Source organism: Peromyscus eremicus, chromosome 20 (genome assembly GCF_949786415.1).
Source record: "Peromyscus eremicus chromosome 20, PerEre_H2_v1, whole genome shotgun sequence".
Taxonomy (NCBI): Eukaryota; Metazoa; Chordata; class Mammalia; order Rodentia; family Cricetidae; genus Peromyscus; species Peromyscus eremicus.
In genome coordinates this window covers 29,600,787-29,626,404 of record NC_081436.1, presented here as the reverse complement: position 1 = coordinate 29,626,404, position 25,618 = coordinate 29,600,787, and the positions used below count along the sequence as shown (strand labels likewise).

Here is a 25,618-nt window from a genome sequence, read left to right as displayed (position 1 = left end):
CCTCTTGTGTGATGGGGAGGCCTCCCAGCTGTCAGTGGCCTTTCTGCAGTTGCTCATATTTTAGAGTCTCCAGGGGACACTGATGTTTGCTTTTGCTACATATTCTTCCTAAGGGTATTTGGTCCTCCTGTGTTTGTTTGGTCTCCTTTATGAGGCAACCGAGAGACACCCAACATCGAGGACGGCTCATCGCCATCCTCCAAGATTTCTCACCGCAAACACAACATTCCAAGAAATCGGAAATTTCTGGTGGTTGTAAAGCACTTGCTGGTTGAAAGGTTGACTTCTCCTACCCTGGAGGGAGATAAATGCTGCCCCACAATCCACAGACTCAGAAAGCCACTGGCTCTGAGAATTCACTTTCAAAATCAAAACATAATAGATCAAAGCAATACTCCACGGCAGCAACTTTTCCTCCTTATATTTTTTTTTATTTTGAAAAATATCAAACCTAGAGAAAAGCTACAAGAATAGAAATGAAGACCCATGGACCCTTCAGTGAAAGCACTAGTTTTCAATAATTTGATGTGTTTACTTTCTATATTCATATTCACACCATCTTTTCTGCCCTGAACCATATCAAAGAAAGTATAAGCATAATCATCTCTCTCCCTTTAGTAGTTCTGAATGTCGTTCCTAGGAAGCAGTTCCTTCTGATGTGGTTTCATTATCACTTTCTATGTGCCTGCCATTGACACAACAGCATTACCTAATCCGGGCATACATTCCCTTTCCCTCTGTCTCAGAACCGGGGTGTGAGTAAAGATTATACAAAGCCTTTAACTGCTGTATTTCTTCAACCTCCTCTGACTCCAGTTTTCCCATTATCTTTTACAAAAATCAGGAATTGGAGTAAAGCTTACTTTGGGAATTGTTGGAAATTTTAAACGGGAACAGATATGGTGGCACAGGCCTATAACACCAATAACTGAGGTAGCTGAGGCAAGAGAGTCACAAATTCAAGTAGGCCTGCCTAGGCCACTTAGTGAGACCCTGTCTCAAAATTTTTAAAGGAAAGTTTTTTCAAAAGCTAGCGATATAACGCAATGAAGTAGCTCTTATCTAACGCACGCAAGGCCCTACATTCGATGCCCAGCAGCCCCCCAAATAAATAAACGATAACAAAGGGGGAAGCCCTGCCTTCACACACAGCTCTGAGCGTGCTCAACAGCTCTTGTGCCTCGTCCATCTGTCTGCAGCCCACACTAAAGCCAGTATTCCAACTGTGCAAAGTCTATATTTACTGCTGCAAGCTCAAAAAGCTGCATCTAAATTCAGTAGCCGTAGCTAATGTGAGCTCATGCCTGAAAAAGAAACTGAGTCCAGTTCCATGTTTCTGAGACTGTCCAGTTAGGAGCCACAGGGGTTCCTCTCCCGGCTCCCGGGGACAACAAATAAGTCCCTGCCACTGAACTTGCAGCTGTCTCCAAAGAAGGACTGAATGCTATCTGGGAAGCCTCTCAGAAGTGCCTTGTTCTGTGATTGCTGTGTGAACAGTCCAAGCAGCCACTGACCAGTATCATTAATAACCAGGTTGCTACATCTAACTGATCAGGTAGTAAGTCAGCCTACATTTGCAAACCCCTTGGAAACCATAATTCTAGTGCTGATTTAATTCGATTTTACAAGATTGAAGCAGTTTTCCTGGATGATAAATCCCGAACTGCCTTACCCTACTGTAAACAAAGGCAGGAATTCGGCATCTCAACAAATGGGTCTGCAGAACAGGAACCTCAGGAAACCTGCCAAAGGCAAGGAGCCGAAATTTCCACCAAGAGGCCGCTGTACTCCTCAAGGACAGCTTGACACCAGTAGTCAGCCGCAGAGGGCCACCCCAGGGCCTTACTTTGGGTCTCACATGCAAATCTCAGGAAGTAGACATTTGCCTGGCCGTGTCCCAGGGGTCACGATCTGAGCAAGCATTGCAACAACAGACCTCTGAATGGAGTCTCGGGAGTGGATGACGTTCACTCTGCCAAATTCCCTCCCTGGGGGAATAAAAGTCAGGCTAGAGGTAACCCTCTATCTAAGACTGAAAAACTCCACAGGGTGAGGCAGGTTACAGACAGACAAAAGAGAAAGAAAATCTGTCAGATTTGGTTTAGGTAGTGGTTCTAGGAATCAAGCCCATGGCTCTATGCCTTCTGGACAAGCTACTCTGCACTGAGCTACATCCCCAGCCCAAACTGGTCCTCCCCTTCCCCACTGTGGTGGTTTGAATAGGAATGGACCCCATAGACTCATGTGTGTGAATGCTTGGCCCAAAGGGAGTGGCACTATTAGGAGGTGTGGCCTTGTTGGAGTGGGTGTGGCTTTGATGGAGGAAGTGTGTTACTGTGGAGGCAGGCTTTGAGGTCTCAGCTGCTCAAACTAGGCCTAGTGTTACTTTTACTTCTACTGCCTGCAGACCAAGATTCAGAACTCTCAGCTCCTTCTCCAGCACCACATCGGCCTGCATGCTGCCATGCTTCTCGACATGATGATGATGGACTAAACCTCTGAAACTGTAAGACAGCCCAAATTAAATGTCTTCCTTCTAAGAGCTGTCATGGTCATGGCCATGGTGTCTCTTCACAGCAATAGAAACTCTATGACACTCACTTCCTCCACCTGATACCTGATGCTTGCACGTCCTGATACGTTAAATTCACGAGACTGTTTCCATTTCTAGCACATCCAACACTTGTTCTCCTATCCTCACTAATAATATCAAGAAGAGTCTTCTCGCAGAACTTCAGGGACGGCATTTCAACATGGTGGGGTAACGGGGCAAACTTCAGGAAGGCAGTAATGGACTCCACTCACAGCCCAAGTCCTTAATGCGTACCGTGAGGGTATGGGACGCAGGGCCCTGGTGGCAGCAGTGCCCTCACGGCATGAGGCAGACAGCAGAGCTCTCGTCTCCACTACATGTGGACACATCAAGAATTTAACTGTCTTCAGGCCAAGAAGAGGACCCTCCTCAGGAACCAAATCTACTGGAACCTTGATGTCAACTTCCCAGCCTCCAGAGTGTGTGAGGAATGTCTACTGTTCAAGTGCTGTCTACAGTATTTTTGTTGAGGTGGCCTGAGCTGAGACAGAGTTAACAAGGCAAATTTTCACATAGCAACCGTTACAACAAAACCCCATGGCAGCTCATTTCTGTATCCTTTGCACATGGACTTGGGATCGCCAGCAATTCCTTAAAGATGTCTTTTGGGAGACAATCTTCACAAGAATAAATAGACAGGAGCACAACCTGGAACCCCGCAATGAGAAGGGGGGCAGGGGAAAGAGACCTTTATCATGTGTCATCCACACATACACTCTTGGTCCCTTCACAGCCTAGCCCCTGGGATGCGGGGCTGAGGGAGTCAAGGCCTTTGTTCCTATTCCAAAGCAAAGAGACAGACAGAAGATGAGTGACAGGAAGGAGAGTGGAGACTGTCTTCACCTAAGTGGATGGAATGGCCTTGCAGCAAGTAGATGCTTGGCCTGAGATCTGCACGATCCAATGCAGGCCATGCAAAGCTGAGGGCAGAGCGGCTGGATTAGCCAGTGCAGCTGCTGAGGGCCTGCAGAAGCAGGCTCAGCAGGTAGTCATGGGCCAAGGTCAGGTAGCTGGAGAGTGCTCACAGAGGGCAAGGTGTGGAGATAATTTCTCATGACAGAAGAATGAAACACTTAACTTCTACTTGCTCCCATTCAACACAAGAGCATCATTAATGTGCAGGGATGTTGGAGAGACTGAGCTCAAAACAGCATCCCAGGGCTGAGGAGATGGTTCAGTGTGTCAGAGTCTTGCATGTAAGCATGAGGAGCTGAGTTCCGATCCCCAGTGCCACACTAAGGCTATAATTCTAGCACTGGAGGGCAGAGACAGGTGGACTCCAGGGCTCGCTGATTGGTTCAAGTTCAGTGAGAGATCCCTCCTCAGGAGAACAAGGCAGAGAATGATTTAAAAAAAGGGACACCTGAAGTCCTGCTCTGGCCTCTACATATGTGTGCACAGAACACACATGTGCACACATAAGCACATACACAACATGCACAGAAGGATGAAACATTCATTTCCAGAGAGACAGAGAGAGATCTAGGCTCTGGGCCACTGTACCTGCTACCACCGTTGGGCTTTGCGGCCCACTCCTCTGTCTTCACCTCCAGGGCTCTTCCAAATAAAGCAAGCTGTATCTAAGTTACATCCCATCTACAGAGATCCAACCACTCATTCCTGTAACAGACACTGTGAACTCTTACAGTTCCTAATCCTCCCGGCCCTAGAAATGGGGTTATGGTCACTCACGAAGGCAGAGAGTTCAGGCAGCCATCCGAGTTCTGGCCATAGAGCACACTGTCTCCAGTAACAGTCCTGTTGTGGACTGAGTACCTGTGCCTCCTTTCAAAATTCCCATGTTGAAGCCCTACTACTCAAACCAACTGTACTAAAGACACACTATGCGCAGGTGAAAGTGGGTAAACAAAGTCATGAGGTCAGGGCCCTAAAATGAGAGAGAGAGAGAGAGACAGACAGACAGAGAGACAGAGAGAGACAGAGACAGAGACAGAGAGACAGAGACAGACAGACAGACAGACAGACTGACTGACTGACTGACTGACTGACTCTACTATGTGTGGTCATCTTCTAGAAGATGACCATTTGTGGGCCAGGAAAAGGACCCCAAACTCTGACCTCAGGTCTCAATCCATAAGGAGTGTCTGGTGTTTAACCCTGTCATTCAGGGTCTTTACAATAGTACCCGGAGCTGACTCATACATCCCACAGGCCTCCAGTATCTGGATCCAGGCTTCAGAACTTGATGTAAGGAATCTGTGAACCACCATCCCTAGTCAGTCTGTCCTGCTGTGATGAATTCCCACTGCCCCAGACTCCTACACAAACCGGCAGGCTCTGAGAGAGCATTTTATCACAGCTGATGAGACAGACGACTGTGGTTACACTGAAAACTGGAATTCTTACATCCCAGCAAATGACAACAGAACAGTCAGGAGGGGGCGGGGGGGGGGAGGGGTGGGTGAAGAATCTGTTTAGGTGAAAAGCGCTCTCATTACTTCCAGACACACACAGTCACTCACAGCTAACCAAGTGGCCACCAGTCCAGGCGGCTGGAGCTAACGGCTGACGAGCAAGCGACAAGGTGTAACGGGGACGCGCGTGCAATATGAACACGGACATTCGGACAGGCTCACCGTCACTCAGGTCCTGGAGGAGATTCTCCTGGCAAGAGAAGTCCAGCTTTGCCTTGATGTTGATGGTGAAAGTAGCCACCTTCCCGGGCTGCAGAGGGAACTGGGACAGTGCTTCTTCCAGCTTCCAGCTCAAGAAGTCGCCGTACAACTTTTCTGCAATGAGAACACAGGGGTGAGAAGGATGGACTCCAGGGAGCATGAGACCCACTCGTCCCCCCAGGAGGAACAACGGCAAATGAAAACGGCCGTTGCAGGGTGGTGGATGGAAGGGCCGGTGCCTTCAAGAGTCATGAGACCATGGGGTGCTGCAAAGCAATGGTCCACCGAGAGACGAGGCAGAGGAGAGAGAGAGAGTGGGTCGTCCTTGGAGACCCCAAGCTCCAGTCCCAGGCAGCTTTAGTCCCAGGCAGAGAAGTGGGGGGGAGGACTAAGCCCACGGCAGGTGGGCATGTGGAGGGCAGGCTCTCCCTGCCTTCACCAGCAGTCCATCTGCCTAACCAGTCCCGGGCTGTGGAGAGAAACTGCCTTGGGTTTGCCACTTTTTTGACACTAACTTGAGTGTCACAGAGACTGACAATTCCTTCAAGCCAAGGTTCCTGTGCATAAAATGAAAGATACCCATCGTACCACAGGGCTGTTTCAAAGATTAAGTGAAGTACACTCTGCAGTTCACAAGGAGACTGTGGACTGGGAACACTGAAGCAAAGGGGCCTGAGGGAGGGAGAGGTGTGGACTGGGGAGACAGGGCCAGGCTACCTTCTAGAATGGAAATGCAGCCTCTGCCCTCCAGCTCCCTTCTGCCAGGCAGACCCCTCCCTTCTTCACAATTAGGCCTGGACTAAGAACAACAGTCAGGGTCCACACTACAGCTGCCTCGTATCTGCTGTTCAGGGCAGGCCTCACACAGCGTCACAGGGGTCCCCTCCTTACTGTTCCCCCAGATGAGATCCCAGCCAAGCCGCCTACTTTACATGGGGCCACACACAGTCTCTGCTTCTTCCTGTGGGTCCCAGCTCCCCAGCCAGCCTCCAAAAACCTGAAAGGAGCCCACAGGAGCAGAGCATTGCTCCCACCAAGCGGCAAAGCCTGCACAGCCCTGATGGTTATTCACTCAGACTGTGACTTCACGTGGCCCGTATGCGACTGGCACACTACTGCCTCTCACACCTGTCCACCATAAAATGTTAGTGTCTACCCAATGCCATACCCAGGGGTGAGAACCCTCCACCAACGAGGGGACAGGAAACCATTAAAATGGGTCCGTCCTGCCACCCAGGAAGGAGGTCCTTCCTGACTTTGCTCACACCCTCCTACCAAGGTCACTCAGTTACAGAGGCGGCAGTAACTAGCTGCTGTCCCTGTCCTATCCTTTCTGGAAACCAATTCTCTATAACGAATGAACCGTCTCAAGAAGGAAACTGAGGCTTATTGAGATAAGGGAGCTTATCCACAGTCACAAACAAGAGAAGGACCTAGAATTCTAGGTCGAAACAACTCTGAAGTCACCACACGCATTCCCTTCCCACATAATGCTGGATTCTGCTGGTGTTAGCGACCCATAAATCAACTTCCAGGAACTCAGTAGAAGATGGACAGCTGGGCCAAGGTCCAGTGAAAGAAAAACAATCAGTGGATGTCAGCAGCTGTGAGCACTCAAGGCTGGACTGTGCTGGGAGATCAAAATAGGTCAGTGTCCTTCTGGCCAGAAGCAGCTCAACCACGGCATCTAGAGAACTAGCCACACGCCAAGAAGAGCCCATCTAAGCCACCATTGTTTTTTCTCCCTGTTCCCTTGAAGACGGATGCTAACGGGAGCAAAGCCAGAAGAAGATGGCGTTCCTGAAGGGGGGAGTGAGGGACCACTTCACATTCACTTAACTTGCTCGTTCTTAACACCTCACATTTTCACACACTCTCACTTAATCTTCCCAATAAGCTGTGAGATGCTTGCTAGTGTCTATTGGAGACTGAAGTGGACAACGTAAGGGAAGTCCTGGGCTATGAGGGCTCTGGCCAGTGACATGTGCTCGGCCCGTATCCGCTGGCCTTCAGGATCCCCAGCTCTACCACTAGGAAGGTCTCCAGGGGTTACCACGTGACGTCAGCACCATCTGGGAGAGAAAGATGGCTAGAGAAGAAATGATTGGATGATTGAGGAAGTAAATATCTGGAGAGCCAGGTATAGACAGCAAAGACTTCACCACAAAGACCTGCATGGCCTCAGGAAGCTATGGCTACCAAAGAGATCCTCATAGGAATTTAGGGACAGAGCTAGAAAGTCACAATTAGAGGAAAGTAAGTGACCAAGTCCCAATAAAGCAAAAGAAGGAACAGGATTAAGAGAAGAAAAGTGCATCAGATCAGGAGAGCCACAGAACCTCACAATGAAAACCAGAAAAGCTCAGCTACAGATCTGCAGGGAAGCAGTAAGGCCAACTGAATTCTCAGCAAGGGACAGAACCCTGTGTCCAGAAACTTCCTTTGGCACTCAACGCAAGCCCCTCAGCTACGAGGATATGCAAGAGTGCCCCTGGGTGCATCCTGTCTTTTAGAGGGTAAGTCACACCATCAGAGTCAGCACGAGGACTCCACACTGGGACAGATTTTAGAGCTATGGGCAGGGGAGGAACCAGAGAGAGCAAGACAGAGCCTGACCTGAGGTCACGCTGTCAGCTGCACACATCCTCCTTCCTACCTCTCAAGGGTGCTGAGGACTCTGGGCTTAGGCAACCAGGGTTCCTGGCAGCCTTGCTTCTGTTCCCTGGAAATCTCTCTGCTCACTCTTAGGCAGCCCTCCCAGGTCCCCTTGCTCACTGCTCTACATATATGTGCCCTGTGCTTCCTCAGAACCTCTGGTCAGCTGAGGGTCCTAAACACTAGAGCCTGCCCCACAAACCTCAAGGCCCCTTTCATCCTACTATGGAGGCTCCACTGCCTAACTCACCAAACGTCACTTTCACTGGGGGTCAGCTTCCCTTTCTTCTTCTGAATGCAGAAGGTTAGCCCCCAGTAGGTGGTTTTTGGAAAGACCAGAAGGGAAGGCCAATGGGATGCTTAGCACCCATGAGTCTTAGGAATGCATTTGGTTTGGGAGAATGGCTGTTGTTCTGCACCCAACTCCAGAATGGAAGAAAGGTCTTTCCTCCCAAGCCAGACACAGTGCCTGGATCCTCTCAATGACCCAGGAACTCCAGTCTATGGAGCAATGAGGACTTCCACTCAGAATGGCATAGGATAAGAGAACCCAAGCTACAGAAAACCAAGCAGCCCTCCTCTATAGGGGCTGAAATCACAGGAAACAAGATCATGGTAATTTCCTCACCCAGCACTGCCCACAGTCAGCTAAGACACAAAGGTCCTGCAAAAGCCTCCCATCCCAGAGACCCATTCAGACCAACCTCTGAAACACAGGCACACAGCCAGCCCCTTGGCTGCATCACCTCCTGGAACCAGCATGATGGTCTCTGACCCCAGTGACCACTCGCTCCTCCTACCTCCATCGTGCCTGGTACCCTCCACTCATCCTGTTCCACCTGCTTTCTCAAAGTGGAATTCCTGAGGCTCCTTTCCTGTACTGCTCCCTTCCATATCATCCCCTGAACTCTCTCAGCTTCCAGTGATCTTCTCATCCACCAAGCAATCAACGGGCAGAGGCAGGGTCAGTCAGCCCTTGTTTTTGACTCTTGCCACCTGGAGAGGGGATACTATGCTACCTAGAGATGCTTGCTCAGATAAAAAAAAAAATGCCTAAGTCCATGCCCTGGCTGTGGCGGGGTACCCTAGGAAGAGTCACCAAGTTTCTGTATGTCTCTAGAACAGAGGCTGTCATGCAGAATCAACTTGTTGGTAGAAATCAAATGCTTGGCCGGATCCTAGCTTCAAGTAAACACCCAGATAGTGTTGGTTATCTCTCCCACTCACTGAACCCCATTCTGCTTCTGCCTAGCTGTGTGGCCCTTGCACCCCTCCCCCAGAGCTGTGCAAGGATGAGATAATCCATGCTGGTTATCTGACACCATGCCTGGCATTCCACAAGTACACAGTAGCGTTAGCTGTCATCAGTGCCCCTCCCTATTCAATGACTAAGACCTGGCACCCAGTAGGCACTCAGCAGGATGGGACATGGAACCTACACGTGTACACCAAGACATCACTTTAGAATTATAATTAGAACAAATGGGGAAAGGCTATGTAGAGAAAGTCAAATCAAGTAGAAGGTACAATGAGACTCCAATCTCATAAAAACATTCACAAGAAGAAAGAGGAGAGGAGGAGGAGGAGGAGGAGGAGGAGGAGGAGGAGGAGGAGGAGGAGGAGGAGGAAAAGGAGGTGGGCACTGGAGAGGTGGCTCAGCAGTTAAAGAGCACTGGCTACTCTTCCAGAGGTCCTGGGTTCGATACCCAGCACTTACATAGCAGCTTTCAATGTCTGCAACTCCAGTTCCAGGGGATCTGATGCCCACTTCTGGCTTCTGTAGGCACCAGACACATGTGTGGTACACATATATGCATACAAGCAAAACATTCATATATATATAAATAATTTTTTAGAAAAGAAGAGGACCTGCATGAGACTGACCTAGGCACTCTGCATATGTAAGAGTTGGATAGCTTGGTCCTCTTATGGGATTCCTAACTGCAGGAATGGGGGCTGTCTCCGACTCTTTTACTGTGTTGCCTTGCCCAGTCTTAATACATGGGAGGTGCTTAGTCTTACTGCAACTTGTTATGCCATGTTTTATTGATACTCATAGGAGACCTGCCCTTTCCTGGATGGAGATGGAAGAGGAGGGGATAGAGGAAGGGGGAAGGGAGGGAGGGAGGGGGCCTGGGAAGGGAGGATGGGGAGAGGCTGCAGCCGGGATGTAAAATAAATAGATGAATAAAAAAAACTCATACCTATCTAACACTGGCTGTCTCTGAGCCATAGGATCATGGGTAATTTTTACTTGCTTTGTATTTTTTTAATTCACTACAATAAGCCTATGTCACAGTTCTATATACAAACAAACATATGCATAAAACCATGGCCCCTCCTTTCCCCAGCCCCTCCAATGCACTCCAGCAGCCCTGTGAAGCCAGCATGCACATCCTCCTCCAAGGCTGTCCACAGCGAAGACTCCAGTGTCCTGATGTGAGCTGAGGGACTGGATGGCTATGTCCCAGGCATGTGTGTCACCATCTGAGTCCCCACACCTGACTGTGACAGCCGAATAAACTCACAAATGGTAGATTTACTCTGTGGAAGCCAAGCAAGGGGCAGGTGATCAGATTCCTAAACAGAACTGTACCTGGCTTTAAAAAAAAAAAAAAAAAAAGCTAGTGCAAGCCTCTCAGGTAAGCTATGCCTCCTTCACACAACCTGTGCGGGCATAGTGTAGCAGGGCCTGGGATTACGGGATAATGGTTCTTGTCACCACCTATGGAGTACTGTCTTGTACACATGAGAACTGCCCTGTCCCCATGAGGTATAAGGAAACTCAAGCAGCAGCTATTGAGAGGCACAGAGGCACCGGTGAGGATCAGCTAAGACACAATGCCCAGGGAGCTGAGCACGTAACTCAGTTGGTAGAGTGTTTCCCTGGTATGAATGGCCCCGGGTTCAGTTTCCATTATCCCAGGAACCAGGCGTGGTGAGGAATGGCCTGTAATCCTAGCGCGTGATCAAAAGAAACGGCAGAAGCAGAAGTTCGAGATCATCCTTGCCTACAAAGCAACTTCAAGGCCAGCCTGGGCTACATGATGGAGAGGGAGAGAGAGAGGGGGAGAGAGGGGGGGGAGAGAGGGGGGGAGAGAGGGGGAGAGAGGGGGAGAGGGGGAGAGAGGGAGAGAGGAAGAGAAAGAGAGAGAGAAGAGAAGAGAGAGAGAGAGAGAGAGAGAGAGAGGGAGGGAGGGAGGGAGAGGGAGGGAGGGAGAGAAAGGGAGGGAGGGAGGGAGGGAGAGAGAGAGAGAGAGAGAGAGAGAGAGAGAGAGAGAGAGAGAGAGAGAGAGAGAAGACGGACAAGAAGACAAATCAGAGCAATACCGCACAAGAACAATGCCCTTTCCACTCTCCTACAGCCTCTCACCTGAGATATGAACCTAACCAGCATTTGAACTGAAGCTCAGAGAATTCCCCAGGAAAACCTCATGGGAGGTATACAATACCTCGAGAAAAGAAAGTAAGAACAAAATTCAATACTCAATCAAGCATGTGAGCTCTGGGGTCACAGGCCTGAACTTGAACCCCCACATTGGCACTCTCGGCTCTTTGAATGAGCACAGCCACACATCCTCTGTCACTCCCAAGAGTGAGTAAAGGCACCGGTGTTCAATTTTGTGAGATTAAATGGGGCTATGTTACATCTCAGCACAGCAACCTAGCACATGGGAATCGATGGGGTGGGAGACCCGGAAGCTGCTCCAGCCGCTGCACCCATCCCATCCGGCCAGTGAGCTGTCGGCACACGGCCACTGTAAGGAAGATGTGGTCTCTGCTCTAGGAAGGAGAAGGGTCTGGCGGGAGGGCAGGGTGGGACAGGAGCAGAGTGGTTTCCAAACGCGGGCCAGACGAGAAGCCAGGTTCCTCTCGGCACAAAGCTCTCTGAAGAAACTTTGCCTCGGCTACACACCAAACAGGTTCCATAACTGTCTGCTGATTTAATCAACTGCCTAGAACTAAAAGAAAACTCTCAGAGGCCCAGATTTGCATGAAAGAACCAGCTCTCTCATGGGGCAGAGGGATTACCTCGAAAGATTACAAATACAGCATTCTTCTTGCCTGATTGGGGGGCTTTTTGTAGGTGGCTTTCACGTCTTAAATGTGTTTAAATGAACTCGGGAGGTCCCCCAGGCTTCCACACCCTGGCTGGGCGCTGTGTGAGGGCACAGCCTAGGCAAGCTGGTAAAGAGGAAGCAGAGGGGAGAGACAGAGACAGTGAAAGCCAGGTACTGCATCCATTGCTGCCACAGACAGCTCGGCCAGGTGGGCGCATCCATGAACAGGAGGCCATAGACCATGTCACCAAATCCACACAGTTCCTGTCTGGATAGGTTCCCCACCAACTTGCAAACTTTAGGCAACCGAAGTGGGGAGAGCCAGACTCCACTCCCACAAGCTGCCCTGCAGTCCACTCTTTCACGCCCCCTTGTTGAGCCCCGCACCAAACCTGTGAAATCATGCCCGCTTCAGTCTTAAGAGGTGGGCTTGTTTCCTCTCTTCAGTTTTCTGGCAGAGGCACAACACACCAAGCACCCAACCAACCTGCTGGAAATGGAACATAAAAAAAAAGTCTCCAACCCTGACTTCTGCTCTCCCTGTCTCTGTCTCCTTCCAATCCGCACCCTCAAGGAGCCAAGCGCACCAATTCCCACCATGCTGTGGGCAAGGCATGTCACCCTGTCTAGAGATCAGCTTAGATTGCGGACTTCTCCAGCATGACCCTAGAATTTGCTATTAAAATGCCAAACTAGACAAAAAGACACCGCCATCCTGCCCGTGTGCAAGTGGGCGCTGAGCTGAATGGCTTTTAGTCACTGGGGAGTTTTGACATCTTCTCAGCAAGCACAGCTGCAGGGCCCATTCTCGGTGGTCAGTCACACGGAGGTAATACAACACAGGGTGTGCAGCCAGAGCTCAGTGAACACATGCCTGACTCCCACGCTGAACCGTGCGCTCCGGAGGACAGGACCCATGCATTATTCATGTGCTGGCACAGCAACTGCATATAAATGTAATAAATGTCTGACTGTGGAAGAACACAAAGGCAAGCAAGGTAAGTGTTGTTGACGGGTGTAAGCGGCCGGGTGTGGTGGGAGCGGCATGGCCAATCCTTCTAGAAGAGGCAGGAAAGGCTGCCAGCAAGCGACAATGTACACTGTGCCCAGGGATGAAGGCCAGAGCTGGGGGGATCACAGAAGGTTATCAGGGGTCAGCAAGGTTCTAGGCACGTGGATGTGTGTTCACAGATGGGGCGCAGAGACAGGTGAAGGCCTGGATCAGACTCACTTGTCGGCCCCCTCTCCCGCAGTGCCCAGCATGAGTCAAGATGGGGAGATGCTGCTGGGCACAGGCTTGTGGAGGAGTTGGATAAAAAGAGGAAGAGTTGGTGACCAGAGAGCAGACAGGAACCTAGCAGAGCCAGGAAAGGCAAGAGTATAATCCTGCTGTGGCTTTTCTCCTGCCCTCTGTTTTTGTGGGCATGCTGCCCCTGCTCACAGCCCAGTCTCCTGCCACACTCAGAACCCCTTGGGGATCCTGACTGCTGCCATCCTGCTCCCTAAAGCACAATGCCTGAAATACAGTGGATACCAGGAAAAAAAAAACTGTTTGTAAGAAAGGAAAAAAGTCAGGTCTGGAAAGCTATAGATGAAACCCACTGGGGAAATAAAATCCTAGCTACATAAAGTAAAAGGGTAAGCCAGGTACAACGGCTCACACCTATGACCCCAGCATGTGGGGATCTGAGAGCAGGAGGATTGCCACAAGTTTAAGGCTAGCCTGGGCTACATTGTGAGTCCAAGGCCAGCCTAGGTAACAGAGTAAGACTCTGTCTCAAAAAAAAAAAAAACAAAACAAAAAAAAAACACTAAACTAAAAAAAATAAATAATAAATATAAAAAGAGGAAGGTGTTGAAGTATAGCGTAGGGTGAGAGCACTTGCCTAGCATACACAAGGTCCCGAGTTCAACACCCAGAACCACAAAAAAAAAAAAAAGACAGTAAAGAATGAGAAAGAGAACAGAACAGAGAGAGATGTAGCTCAGAGAGAGAGTGCATGCTTAGCATGGTCAGGGCCGTGAGATTGATCCTTAGCACTGTAACACAACAACTGAATGCTAGGCTAAGAAACTGAGTCAGGGCATAGAACCACAATGCTCCGGCTGGTGTCTAGCCAGGTGACATTTCACAAGACTACAGTGACAGAGGGAACAATAGCAATGGCAGCCTGTGGGAAGCACTCCTGTGTCCCGAGTGCTTGAGAGTGCCAGGGCTGTGCAGGGCTAGGACTGTGCCTAGGGCCTCCTACGCGCGTCACCACAAGAAGAGTGGCACGGAACCACGCCAAGCATGAGCAGAGACTGCCACCAAAGCCAGGGACTTCGTCCCAGTGAACCAGCCCCTGGGTAGCAAGGCCACTCGACCGGCAGGCTGAAATGCTGACCTTGGGCGCTTCCTGCTAGCTCACACTAAGCCACAGGAGCCTGGTTTCAGCAACTTATCTACCTGCAAGAAGCAAACACATGGGCTCCTCCTCCTCCTCCTCACTTCCCGTGACACTCTGCTCTCTGACGACACAGAGCGGAAACCAGTCTTCTACACGATCGGTTTTTCAAACCTCACCCTGCAAGGCCGTAATGTTAAAGACAGTAATTATATAAAAATAGCATAACAACTCAGAAGCAGGCTGGGCCCAAAAGACAGGAAATCAGCAGGGTGAGTGACGTCTGTGTGGCACTCCAGGCAGCTCGTTACCGGACCCCTGGGTCCGTGAACTGCGCTGGCCCCGGGTTCCATGTGGACAGAACACGGGAGAGCGGGGGCTGCCCACTCAACTCCCTGAGAGAGGAGCTGCCCAGGGCTGTAGCTCTCTAGTTCCCCCTGCTACTGTTTCAAGGCTCCGTGAGGCTTTACACACCTAGAAGAGGAAGATTTAAACTTCACTATTCTAGAAATGTAATTTCTAAGGGCAAGGAAAAAAAAAAGCTCAAGCCATAAACCTGTACAGATACCCATCTTCTTCAAGTGTGGCACACCCCCCACCCCTCCGTCTTATTTGAAGTCAGCTTGATAAGCCCTTTGCTAGGGTGACTAGGCCTGGCAGACCAGGGACACAGAACTAACTGCTGACTTCGCACATTCTAAGCCCGCAAGGCAGTGGTGGTCGCTGCCTGCCTGAGAGGTGCCAGGCAGAGCTCTGGCTACTCCTGAGACGTGGGCATCTGCTCTGGAAGCGTGAGGCGGCGGAGCACCCAGAGGAGAGCACTAAGCTGCCTTGTCGAACACGGCTCAAGCAGTCAGGTGACAGTGACCAGGAGCAACAGTAGAACGGTGCAGCAGGCTGGACTGTCACCCACATGCTCTCACAGGATCACATGGGGAGACTGGAACATCACCAGCCACCCAGGCCCCATGCAACCTAAGGCCAGTAAATAACCAAGCCGTGCGAAAAGCCCCACGTGCAGGCAGCCCTGCCCTTCCTTCCCAAGCGTGCGGCTTACTTCAAACGGTGTCTGAGTGTACTGCTGACTAACTATTAAGTTCTGAGGTTTGAGGGGTGACGCATTGAAATACTAAGCCAGTTCATGTGTGGGGTACAGCTGATTTCCTTCTGGCGCCAAACCATGAGAGTATTTCTAAGACAACAGCTAAGAGGTAATTCCAAGTGAGGAGGGGGGTCTGTGGCTGCAGCAACAGAGAATCTGGCTTCAAGCTTCACAAGCGGGCCTTCCTGTGTTTATCTCTTCCTAGAACCACTGGCTGCAGACTGGAATGACTGAAAGGATTTTTTTCAGAACCCAACAGGGTGGTCTGCATCTAAGAATAACACCAGATAGAAATCAATAACGCAGCCCGTCTGCCTTGCTGCTTTTCACTACAATGTCCGAAACAATGGTCACTACCCCAATGCTGGGGTCTCCATTAGTGCCATCGATGAAGCTGGTGATTTCGCACTGGGAGTCGAATGGACACCACTACAGAAAAACCTTCACCATCGGAGAAGTTTCTAAGTTTCAGGAACATGACGCTACCCATGGGAGGAAAGGAAGGGACACAGAGCATCTCACCCACCAAAGCCGCAACACCGAGGCCTCACTTTCTGCTCAGACATTCAACTCTCTGCACGCACATACAGGTGAAGTCAGCATGACAGGAGACACAGGTGTGATCTCTGTATTTTTAGAAAGCAATTTGTTGTACGTAATTTCTTTCGGGAAGGACAATTTCTACACTCGTGTAGGTAGGTGCCGTTACACTTGTTAACTAAAGAATGTCAGTGTTCAGCTGGCGGGCTTGACAGAGCAGTCCAAGTTGAGTGATGGGAGCGTGGAAGGAAGGGTCCAGTTCTGCCTTTCCTGGAACTACATCAATATTGTAGTTGTGGTTATGGTGTTAATACTGATGATAAACCAAAGTCAACACATCTGAGCTTCAAAAACTACTTTTAAATAATTCATTATAAAACTTGGCAATAAAAAAATAAATCAGCCAGGTGGTGGTGGCGCACGCCTTTAATCCCAGCACCCAGGAGGCAGAGCCAGATGGATCTCTGTGAGTTCGAGGCCAGCCTGGTCTACAGAGCGAGATCCAGGATAGGCAACAAAACTACACAGAGAAACCCTGTCTCGAAAAACCAATAAATAAACAAACAAACAAATAATAAATAAATCGGTGCTGTTTAAAAATAAATAAATGAATTCAGAGAGTGAAGGAACTGGGCTAGGGATGGCTCTATGAAGAAAACGCTTGCCACAAAGCATGTGGACCTGAGTTCAACTCTCCAGAACCCATGTAAGGCTGGGGATAGTGGCATGTGGGCATAGAGTCTTGGTGCTGCTACAGAGAGGTGAGAGGCAGACACAGGAGGATCCAGCTAGCACAGTGGGCACGACAGCAAGCAAAAGGGAAGCTGTCTCAAACAAGGTAAGGACCGTGACACTTGAGGTTGTTCTCTGACCTGCACCCCTGTGCCCATGTGAACACACACCCGTACACACGTATACAATAAACACACACACAAACTGAAAAGAAAAAGAATGGGAGCTGCCGTAGATAGGTTCAGAGGTTAAGAGCACTTGTTGCTCTCATAGAGGACTGGAGTTTCATTCCCAGCACTCACATCAGCTTGTCCATAAGTCCCGCTCCTGGGCATCTGATGCTCTCTTCTGACCTCCACAGGCACCAGCACAACACACAGGCGCATCCACATACTTGTAAGTGCATACACACACACACACACACTGAATCTGAAAACAAAACAAGGAAAAGAACGCTAAGGAGCACGTATGTGTATCCATGTGCTGTGTGGTCACGCTTGCTTTCTTGGTTTTGTTCTGCAGTTTGTGCTGCTGGGGATCAACCCATGGAGCCACAAACCTGTCTACCCGTGCTTGTGTATACATGTATACTCTGAGCTTTCTTATGACGTCTGTGGGAAAATGAATACGTGTTTCCTGAGCTCGCCTTCATTCCACTGAACTCTGTGGTACTTTAAGCAAAGACGGGGGTTTACACCTTTCACAACATAGAAAGATTCTGTGACAAGGAAGTTGAGATCAGAAGGGTACACCCTGTGGGGCAAGATACCCTTGTCTTCCAACAGTGTGGATACGCTACATCTGCATCGTAGAGACCTGTGAACAAGGACCCTCAACCCATCAAAGCCCCAAAGACAGTCTAGGCCCAGGAAGGGTCTCCTTACATCACTGGTCCTCACTACACACCCGAGAAGCAAACGGCCTTTGTCAAGGGGCTTGTGAGGAGCATCTCACAGGTCAGGAGAGCCCAGAGTGTGGAAAGAAGGCGAATGACTGCAGGCAATGGGTTCATCTAGGAGAGAGGGGGACACGGGCAAAAGTGGTGGCTGCAAAGGACTCAGGTCACCTTCTGGTCCTGCAGGCAGGCTCCTGCAAGTACCAGGCTCCAGGTGTGCGAGCACGCTCCGCAAAGACAAAGGGTATGCAGAGGGCGACTTAAGGCAAACCTGCATGCAAGGGAAGGAAGCCCCCTTGGGCCTGCCTCCTGAGGGCTTCCAGGGTCCTGTGAGCATGCCTCACAGTTCACAGGACAGCCCACCCCATGTGCTCACGCTTACTGTCCCTGCACCGCAGCTCTTATGTCCTGAAGCTGCAGCAGAGAAAAGCCCAATTCACCACCCTTCCCTGGAGCCCTCTAAGGTGGCTCACCCGCTGGGAGATCAGGGAACAGGAATGGCAATTGCTACTGTTGAGGTAGAAAACAAAGCTAACTCGGGACAAAGAAAACAGCATGGGAACCCAGAGACCCAGGCAAAATTCCACAGTGGGACGTTAAAGAAGCAGGGCGCACTGGACTTCCCATAGAGACAACGCGTGTGCAGAAAAAGGGGGCTCCTTTAACAGGCGTGGCTGAGTCTGGGGGCCCAGCACGGAACCCATGCTCCCAGCTGAGGCCAGTTCCTCATCTCCTCACGTCAGGCGGGTCATCTGTTGATGCTAACAGCTTTTCTCCACTGCAGAATGCAAGCTGCCCAGCCGCCGCAGGGATTATTTCCTCTGTCTATTTTGAAAGCAGATGGCCTGTTTTCGCTAATTTAATTCTACATGTAAATGTACCGCTGCTTGGGACAGTAATAAAAAAAATGAATGATGGCTTTAATCTTTCAGTTGTAACTGTGCGGCTTCGGAAATGGCTACACGATGCCTGGCACTACACGTCTGCACGTCTTCCTCCCTTGAGGCCAGCAGAGCTGAGAGCGGGGCCTTGAAAAGCGTCCGTGTGTATACGAAATCCCGAAAGGAAACCCACGGTGTCGTGGCTTTAAAAAATTGAAAAGTCAGGTGCCGGAGAGGTGGCGCAGCAGTTAAGAGCCCTGGCTGCTCTTACAGGGGACCTGGGTTCAGCTTCCAGCACCCACACACATATGCTCACAAGCATCACAACTCTGATTCCAGGTCCAGGAGATACAACATCCTCTTCTGGACTCCATGGGTACCAGGCAAACACGCGGTACACAGAAATACATTCAAGGAAAACACTCATACGTGTAAAATAAAAATCAAAAATCTTTAAAATTAAAAACAATTTGGATCTTGCTTCTCATCCTGCTTCCCCCCTGAATCTGTGGCCTCTGTTGCTTTCAGAGTCCCTGCCTATAAAGTATAAGCAGTGAGGTTCCCTGCTTGAGAAACAGAAGAGAACAGGTTAGGCCTGTGCAAGGCATGATGGGTAACCCAATGTGACAAGTATGGTTGCCTCTGAGAAGGGGTCACTGGGAAGGAACCTGAGGGAGCTTCCTCAGAGGGTGGAAATGTCTCGCACTAGAGTACAGTTGGAACTCTGGTACCCTTGGTAAGGGTCTGAACATCGTGGCGTGTTGTTCAGAAGGTGAACACGTCACGTACACACAGTTCACAAAGAGAAACTAGACTTGCACTGATGTGTGCCAAAGCGCTTGGAGGTAAAACAAACTGCCATCTGCAATCTTAAACAGCATTAGAGAGACGAATGGACAGACAGGAGGTTTAAGAGATACAGAATGAGGCAACAGAGAAAAGTGCACACTGTGGAGAAAAAGATGACTGGGATGCACGGGCTGGCTACAATGAAATCCTTCATTTCTTCCACACTTGGGAATACTTTTCTAACAAGAGTGGGGAAGGAGGGGTGGCTGCCAGAACACTCTAGTCAGAAGAATTCAAAGGCATAAGAACGTGGAAGCCTAGCGGGGCCTAGCAGGGTCAGAGAGAAGCCACACCTGAGCAAAGGCAGTGCTGAGAGGCCTCGGACCACCAAAGGCCTCCAGGACGGAAGAAGGGCCTGAGAGAGCAGAGGTCATGGCTTGTCCAGAGCACTGCCAGGTGCACAGCCCAAGGGACCACATGAAGCAAAAGGCTTCAGAGCACCCCCCCCCCATTTATCGTATCCTCTCAACAGGCAGACAAGACGCTGTCACTACCTTTTTGTTTAAATATGAAAACGGCATTCCACTGCAGCCCTTCAGTCCTGCATACCTACTATGTGCCAGGCCCTAAAAATAAAGAAGCTAGTCACGGTTTTTGAGACACGCATTGCCCGCTGGAGACAAGAGAGTCAGCAGAGAGTACTCTCGGGACGACAGGAAAAGACCCAACACCCAGGGATTGGGAAGGTTTTCAGAGGCGTGCTGACTGGGCTGGGAGCCCAAAAGTAAACTGATTGAGCAGAGGAAGTAAACAGGAAATAGACAGGACAGCTGGCTGAGTCTAGAGGGTAAATGATGCATCCAACAGCTTCAAGGGTTAAATGTGATGTCCGTGACATGCAATTGTGGGGTGGTTTGTAGTTTATTTTTTGATTGTTTTTGAGACAGGGTCTCACTGTGTAGCTCTGGCTGTCGTGGAACTCATTCTGCAGACTAAGGTGGCCTCAAACTCACAGGGATCCACCTGCCTCTGCCTCCCAAGTGCTGGGATTAAAGACACGCACCACCATGCCTCAGCCTGGAATTGTGTTCTTAACGACAATCAACATTTTCTTTTAAGGGAGAGACACACAAGGGCTGTGCTTCAGAAAGAACGCAGGATCAGAGTGAACAACAGTCATATGAGTATCACTTGGATTTATTTTTAGGAAAGAAAAAAATATTTTCCAGTTTCTAAACTGGGAAGGCAAGGTAGGTTACAGGAGATGGGGACAAGTTTCACCATAAAAGACTATTCCTGAAGGCATCACATACCTGGGTCATAGAACATCGAGAAATCTAGCTTTATCTCTGCTGGCTAGCTTTCATGCTGGAGGGTGTTGTACACATCATCAGAGGAAAAAAGTGATCACCAATCTTCCCCAGGTAGAAACCTTCTAGGCTACAATAATAATGGGTCTAATAGGACATGGTCACCGATGCAAAAGTGGTATAAATGTCATGGAAGCAACCAAATACTTTATGATTGGATTTAAGACCCATTCCACAAGATGAAATCCATATCTTGGCATCACTGTCAGGGTCAAGAACCTGTGTCTAGAGAGGGCACAGGCCCTGGAGGAGAACCTAATACTGTTATTCTGCTAAATGGACAGTCTTAAACTGACTCCTAAGACTAATTGTTACACTTACAGATTAACTCTCTCAATCCTCAACAGAGAAGCTGTTTCTTATAGTAGATGGTGATCAACACAGAGACCCACAACTGGACAAGGTCATAGAATAAGAGATTTAGGGGTACTGAGCCCTAAACAGGACATCTACCTCACACTCCCTTCTCCAAAAGCTCAGAGACCATCAGGGAAGAGAAGGTGGATAGGTTCTAAGAAGCAGAGGTGGTGGAGGACTGTAAGAAAACTGTTCTCTGGACACAGCAGGCTAGCAGCACATCTGAACTCACAGTGATTGTAACAGCATGCACGAGACCTATGAAAGGCCAAGCCAAAGGAAACCCCAGCATGGAGAGGGGAGGTGGACAGGAAGTCCCGCCCCTAGCTGGGGAGCTATTGGCAACTGATAGCTGCTAGAAGAAGCGAACCCATATTTTTTAAGAGTATCTGTTGCTCTTTGTAGACTGACCATTTTACAGATGATGGCCACACATCCAAGAGTATATGACAGCATAGATTGGACGTAATGAGCTTTTTACAAAAAAAAAAAAAAAGAGAGAGAGAGAGAGACAAAATTAGATTGGTACGAAGGTGGGGGTGGATCTAGAAAGAGTTGGGGGTGAATATAATAGAAATACACTGCACAAAATAAAGTTAATAAAAATGCTATTTTTAAAAGTGTTGTCATATAGACTACAGTTTTCTGTCACTCAGCAACATTAACGAATTCCTTCAAGCATCCGCCGAAGCCCATAACCAACTTACTTAAATTCCGGGCACCAGGTGAAGAACTTGGCGCTGAGGGACACTGTGAAGAGAGCCCGCAGCCCTAGACTTCCTGGTGACTCGGCTGCACTTTGGGTAAGCCAGCATCAGCTCTCTACAACGTGTCCTCCGTTGCTACTGAGCACACGGATGGTCCCCATGCCACCTACCCTTGGTGGTGAGAAGCTTGGAGGTGACTTCCAGCTGCTCCAGAGGCTCCAGTCCAATGTTCTCCAAGGTGATGATCAGCGGCTGAGTTTCTCCGTTGTAAAGCTGGACCGACACGTTGGTCGATATTTCGTCGCCGGAAGAAGGCTGCAAGGAATGTGCAGACCTGAAACCACAGCAAATGACAGGGAGAAAAGTAAGAGAGAAAGAAGGGAAAAACACGGGCCACACGCTGAGACCAGTCGCACAGGAACACACTTGAGAAGCAGGCTAGACGCCCTGGCTGTGCCCACAGGGCCTGGTGCTCAGTTGTCACAAACACACACAACTGCGGGGGGAGAGGGAGGTCGTTATGGAGTGGAGGAAGTAGCTGACAAGTCGGGCTGCAGGCTCCGGGTGGTCCGACACAGCCTCCACTCTGTGCTCACAAGGGGTGAAGTCAAGGTTAAGGGCATCTTTTACCGCTGACCATTCACTATCACACAGGTGGAGAGCACACGGTAGTAGTCAACAACTATGAGCGAATTCCATGACTCAGCCTCTCCTATGTTTATAACATATTACAGCCAAGCCCCACTTAAATAATCGCTTTTTAATGCAGTGAATCACCTCAGAAAAAAATTACAGATGTACACATTTTTTAAAAATAGACATGTTAACTGCGAGTCATTCCCATGAGAATCTCTCCCCCAGCCCCTACCCTCTCTCTAAAGAATAATAATAATAATAATAATAATAATAATAATAATAAAACAGTCTATAGAAGGATTCCCTCCTCTGCCCTGTGCTCCTGGCTCCCTATGAACAGGCTGTCCAGGTCTTCCCACTGGGAGCACAGAGACACCAGAGGGTATCTATGTGCTTTATTAAAGCACCGTGGGATGCTAAAACAAAAAGGTGAGGCAGATGCATCTCATGAAGCTATTATAAAATTAAAGAAAACTGAGGTTGCTCTTGAAATGCCTAGAGGGACAGCTGGAGTATCAAGTCCTTCCTTCCTTGTGTGACTGCAGACATGAGCTTTGAGATGTCCAGACTGGTGGGCGGGTGACACTGGGTCTTTCCCCAGCAAGCTCCTCCTCCCTGGTAACAGCCCTTTGATTGGTTTCCCTTAGGACCGCCCCCCGCCGCCTCCCCCCCCCCCCGCGCCCCCCCCATCCTTCTCCTGGACTGGACACTGAGGGCCGCCAAGGTGGGGCAGGTACCTGTCCACTTTCCTACTCCTCTCTGTGGTTATAAAGTGGTCAGGGGACAAGCCGAGGACTGTGTCACTTCTAACTGGGTTGCCTCTGGGTTCCTGGGAACTGCTAAGAACAGCAGGGACAGAGGCAAGGCCTCTGAGCTGCTGGCTGAAAGCAGCCACAGGAAAGAAGACAGAACACCTTTCCGGGGGCTGCATGTGCTCAGCTGAGGTGAGGTGTGTTCATCCTACACCACCACCAAACCAAAAACCGATCTACCTGCCCCACTGAACCAAGTGTGACTAGCTCTACACTGCTGTTCACCTGCTTTTTATCTCTGAGCAGTTTAGGAAACTTACAGAGTTGCACCACCTCCACGGAGACCCCATTTTAAACATCACCAGCATCCGAAAGAGAAAAGCCGTGGTGTAATTACGTAAGGCCAAACTCCACGCCCACCCCCGCTGCCACTGGCAGCCTCTCTCCACAGGCCTGCATGCCTCTTCCCAACAGTTCACAGAAGAGGAGTCACACACGATGGCTTCTCTCCCTCAGCATGGTGTTTCTGAGGTCCGTCTATGGCAGAGCGGGGATCAGGAGCTGACTCATTTTTACTGCTGAGAGAGCAGTGCTCCAGTGTCCACGTGTGTCTCCTTCTGTTCCTCATCAGCTGATGGACATGGGGGTCCCTGCCGCTATTGAACTACCAGGTACACGTCTTGGCAACAGCATACAGTCGCTCTCATCTTGGGTAGCTACCTAACAGAGGGTATAGCTGGGTCACTAAAGTGATGCTTGATCTTTTAAAAGACTGCCCAACTGTCTTCCCAGTGGGCACGCCACTTTACGTTCCCATCAGCAATGCACGAGGGCTCTAGATCCTGCAATCCCTTCCCAGCCTGGCTGCTGCCTGTCTTCCGATCACAGCCACCCCGGTGGGTGTGAGCCACCACCTCAGGAGGAGGGTGGCAGCCCCAAAGAGACTAATGGGCCCGAGTGCCCTTCCAGGTGGCTTATTTGATGCTTGTGTATCTTTTGTGCTGAAAGAATTATTCAGATCGTTGGCCAGTTTTTGAATTAGGTCGTTTGTCTTCTTTATACTGAATTTTAAAAGTTCTTTGTATGGATACAACTCTATCAGATATGTGCTGGGCAAATACTTTCTTCCAACCTGTGATTTGTCTTTTAATTTTCCTAATGGCATCTTTGGAAGAACAACTGTCTTTTCACTGTGATGAGGTCCCAATGATCAAGGTTTCATCTTCTGGATCCTACCCCAAGGTCAAGAGTCTGTCTTCTAAAAATGTGGGACTTGCGGCTCTTACAGTCAGATCTGTGGTCCCTTTGGAGTTAGCTTCTTCTGTCTTGCTTTATGTCCCCCATCACGCGACCCTCTCTCCCACCTGCACTCCCTCCAGAGCCAGCTGCCCACCTGCCCCACAGCCCACAGCTGCTGCCTCCTCCCTGCCCGTCTTGTAGCTTCGGACGGTCGGGCTGGAAGGCTGCCTGTCATTCTCTCCCATTTGACAAGCACAGGGCCACATTCACTGTCACAGCCTCGCCACCTAGAACGCTGCTAGACAAGTGAAAAGGGTCCACCGAACAGTTGGGAAAGGCCTAAGACGCATTTCACTATTATTATTATTTCCTATTGGCTATTATTATTATTACTCACAGGAGCCACAAACAAGTGGCTGTGAAATTCTGAGAGGGGTGAGACGTACATTATTAAATCACTGAAAGTTACATTTTTTTGAGCCTGTGCTCTGGCCCAGCCCGATAAGTGTCACTCTCGGCCCTGGGCAAAGGAACTTCTTTTTGCAGCAGATGAGATCATTATGGAAAGCTATGACGAGTAAAAATGCAGAGAACAACTGACTGTGGGTGGCCAGCCCCGCTGGTTACATCTACAGCACAACCCCTACACCAAGGGCTCAAAAAGATCTCGGAAGAAGGCGTGGAAAAAACTGCAAGAGCTACAGGACCAAGACGTCTGCTGTGAGGTTGTATCTACCAGGTAGGACAGGGAAGCTGACGCTCCTGAAACCTCAACAATGACATCAGTTGACCTACCCAAGTGGGGTAGGGGAAATCTCACTGGGCCCCATCACTAGATAAGGATAAGATAAACAATTAAAGACTGCTGAGAGGGAGTATTAGTCTTCCCCGGGGATGAGCCCCCAACTGGTTACCCAATACTAAGTGACCAATGCTAAAAACAGATACTTATAAACAACTCTAAATGGGCTCAGCAGATTGTCTTTATATATTTATTCATATATATGAATATCAATTCATATATATACATATATATACACATATATATATATGTATATATATATATATATATATAAATTAAAGAAAAAGAAGCCATGAATTTGGAGTCAGGGAATGAGACACAGAGGAGGGATTGGAGGGAAGGGAAGGGGAAAAATGATATGCTATTTTCACTTAAAATTTTAAATTACATTGTTTAAAGAATGTGTAATGCATAAAGAAAGCTTTTGTTATGTATGTGGTGGTTACAAAACAGAAAATAACACTATATATAATATAGTGTGTTC

At 49.4% G+C, this 25,618-nt stretch overlaps 1 protein-coding gene across 2 annotated transcripts in view; it reads right to left on the bottom strand.

Moving 5' to 3' along the window:
• The window catches only part of Trappc9 (trafficking protein particle complex subunit 9), a 482,662-nt gene that overhangs the window by 346,466 nt on the left and 110,578 nt on the right, over positions 1-25,618 (bottom strand). For both annotated transcript variants that reach the window (XM_059246876.1, XM_059246877.1), the window contains 2 exons: positions 21,876-22,039; positions 5,191-5,343 (listed from right to left, as the gene is read on the bottom strand). In XM_059246876.1, coding sequence (XP_059102859.1) covers positions 5,191-5,343; positions 21,876-22,039 — 317 coding nt within the window. The remainder of the gene's footprint in view (positions 1-5,190; positions 5,344-21,875; positions 22,040-25,618) is intronic.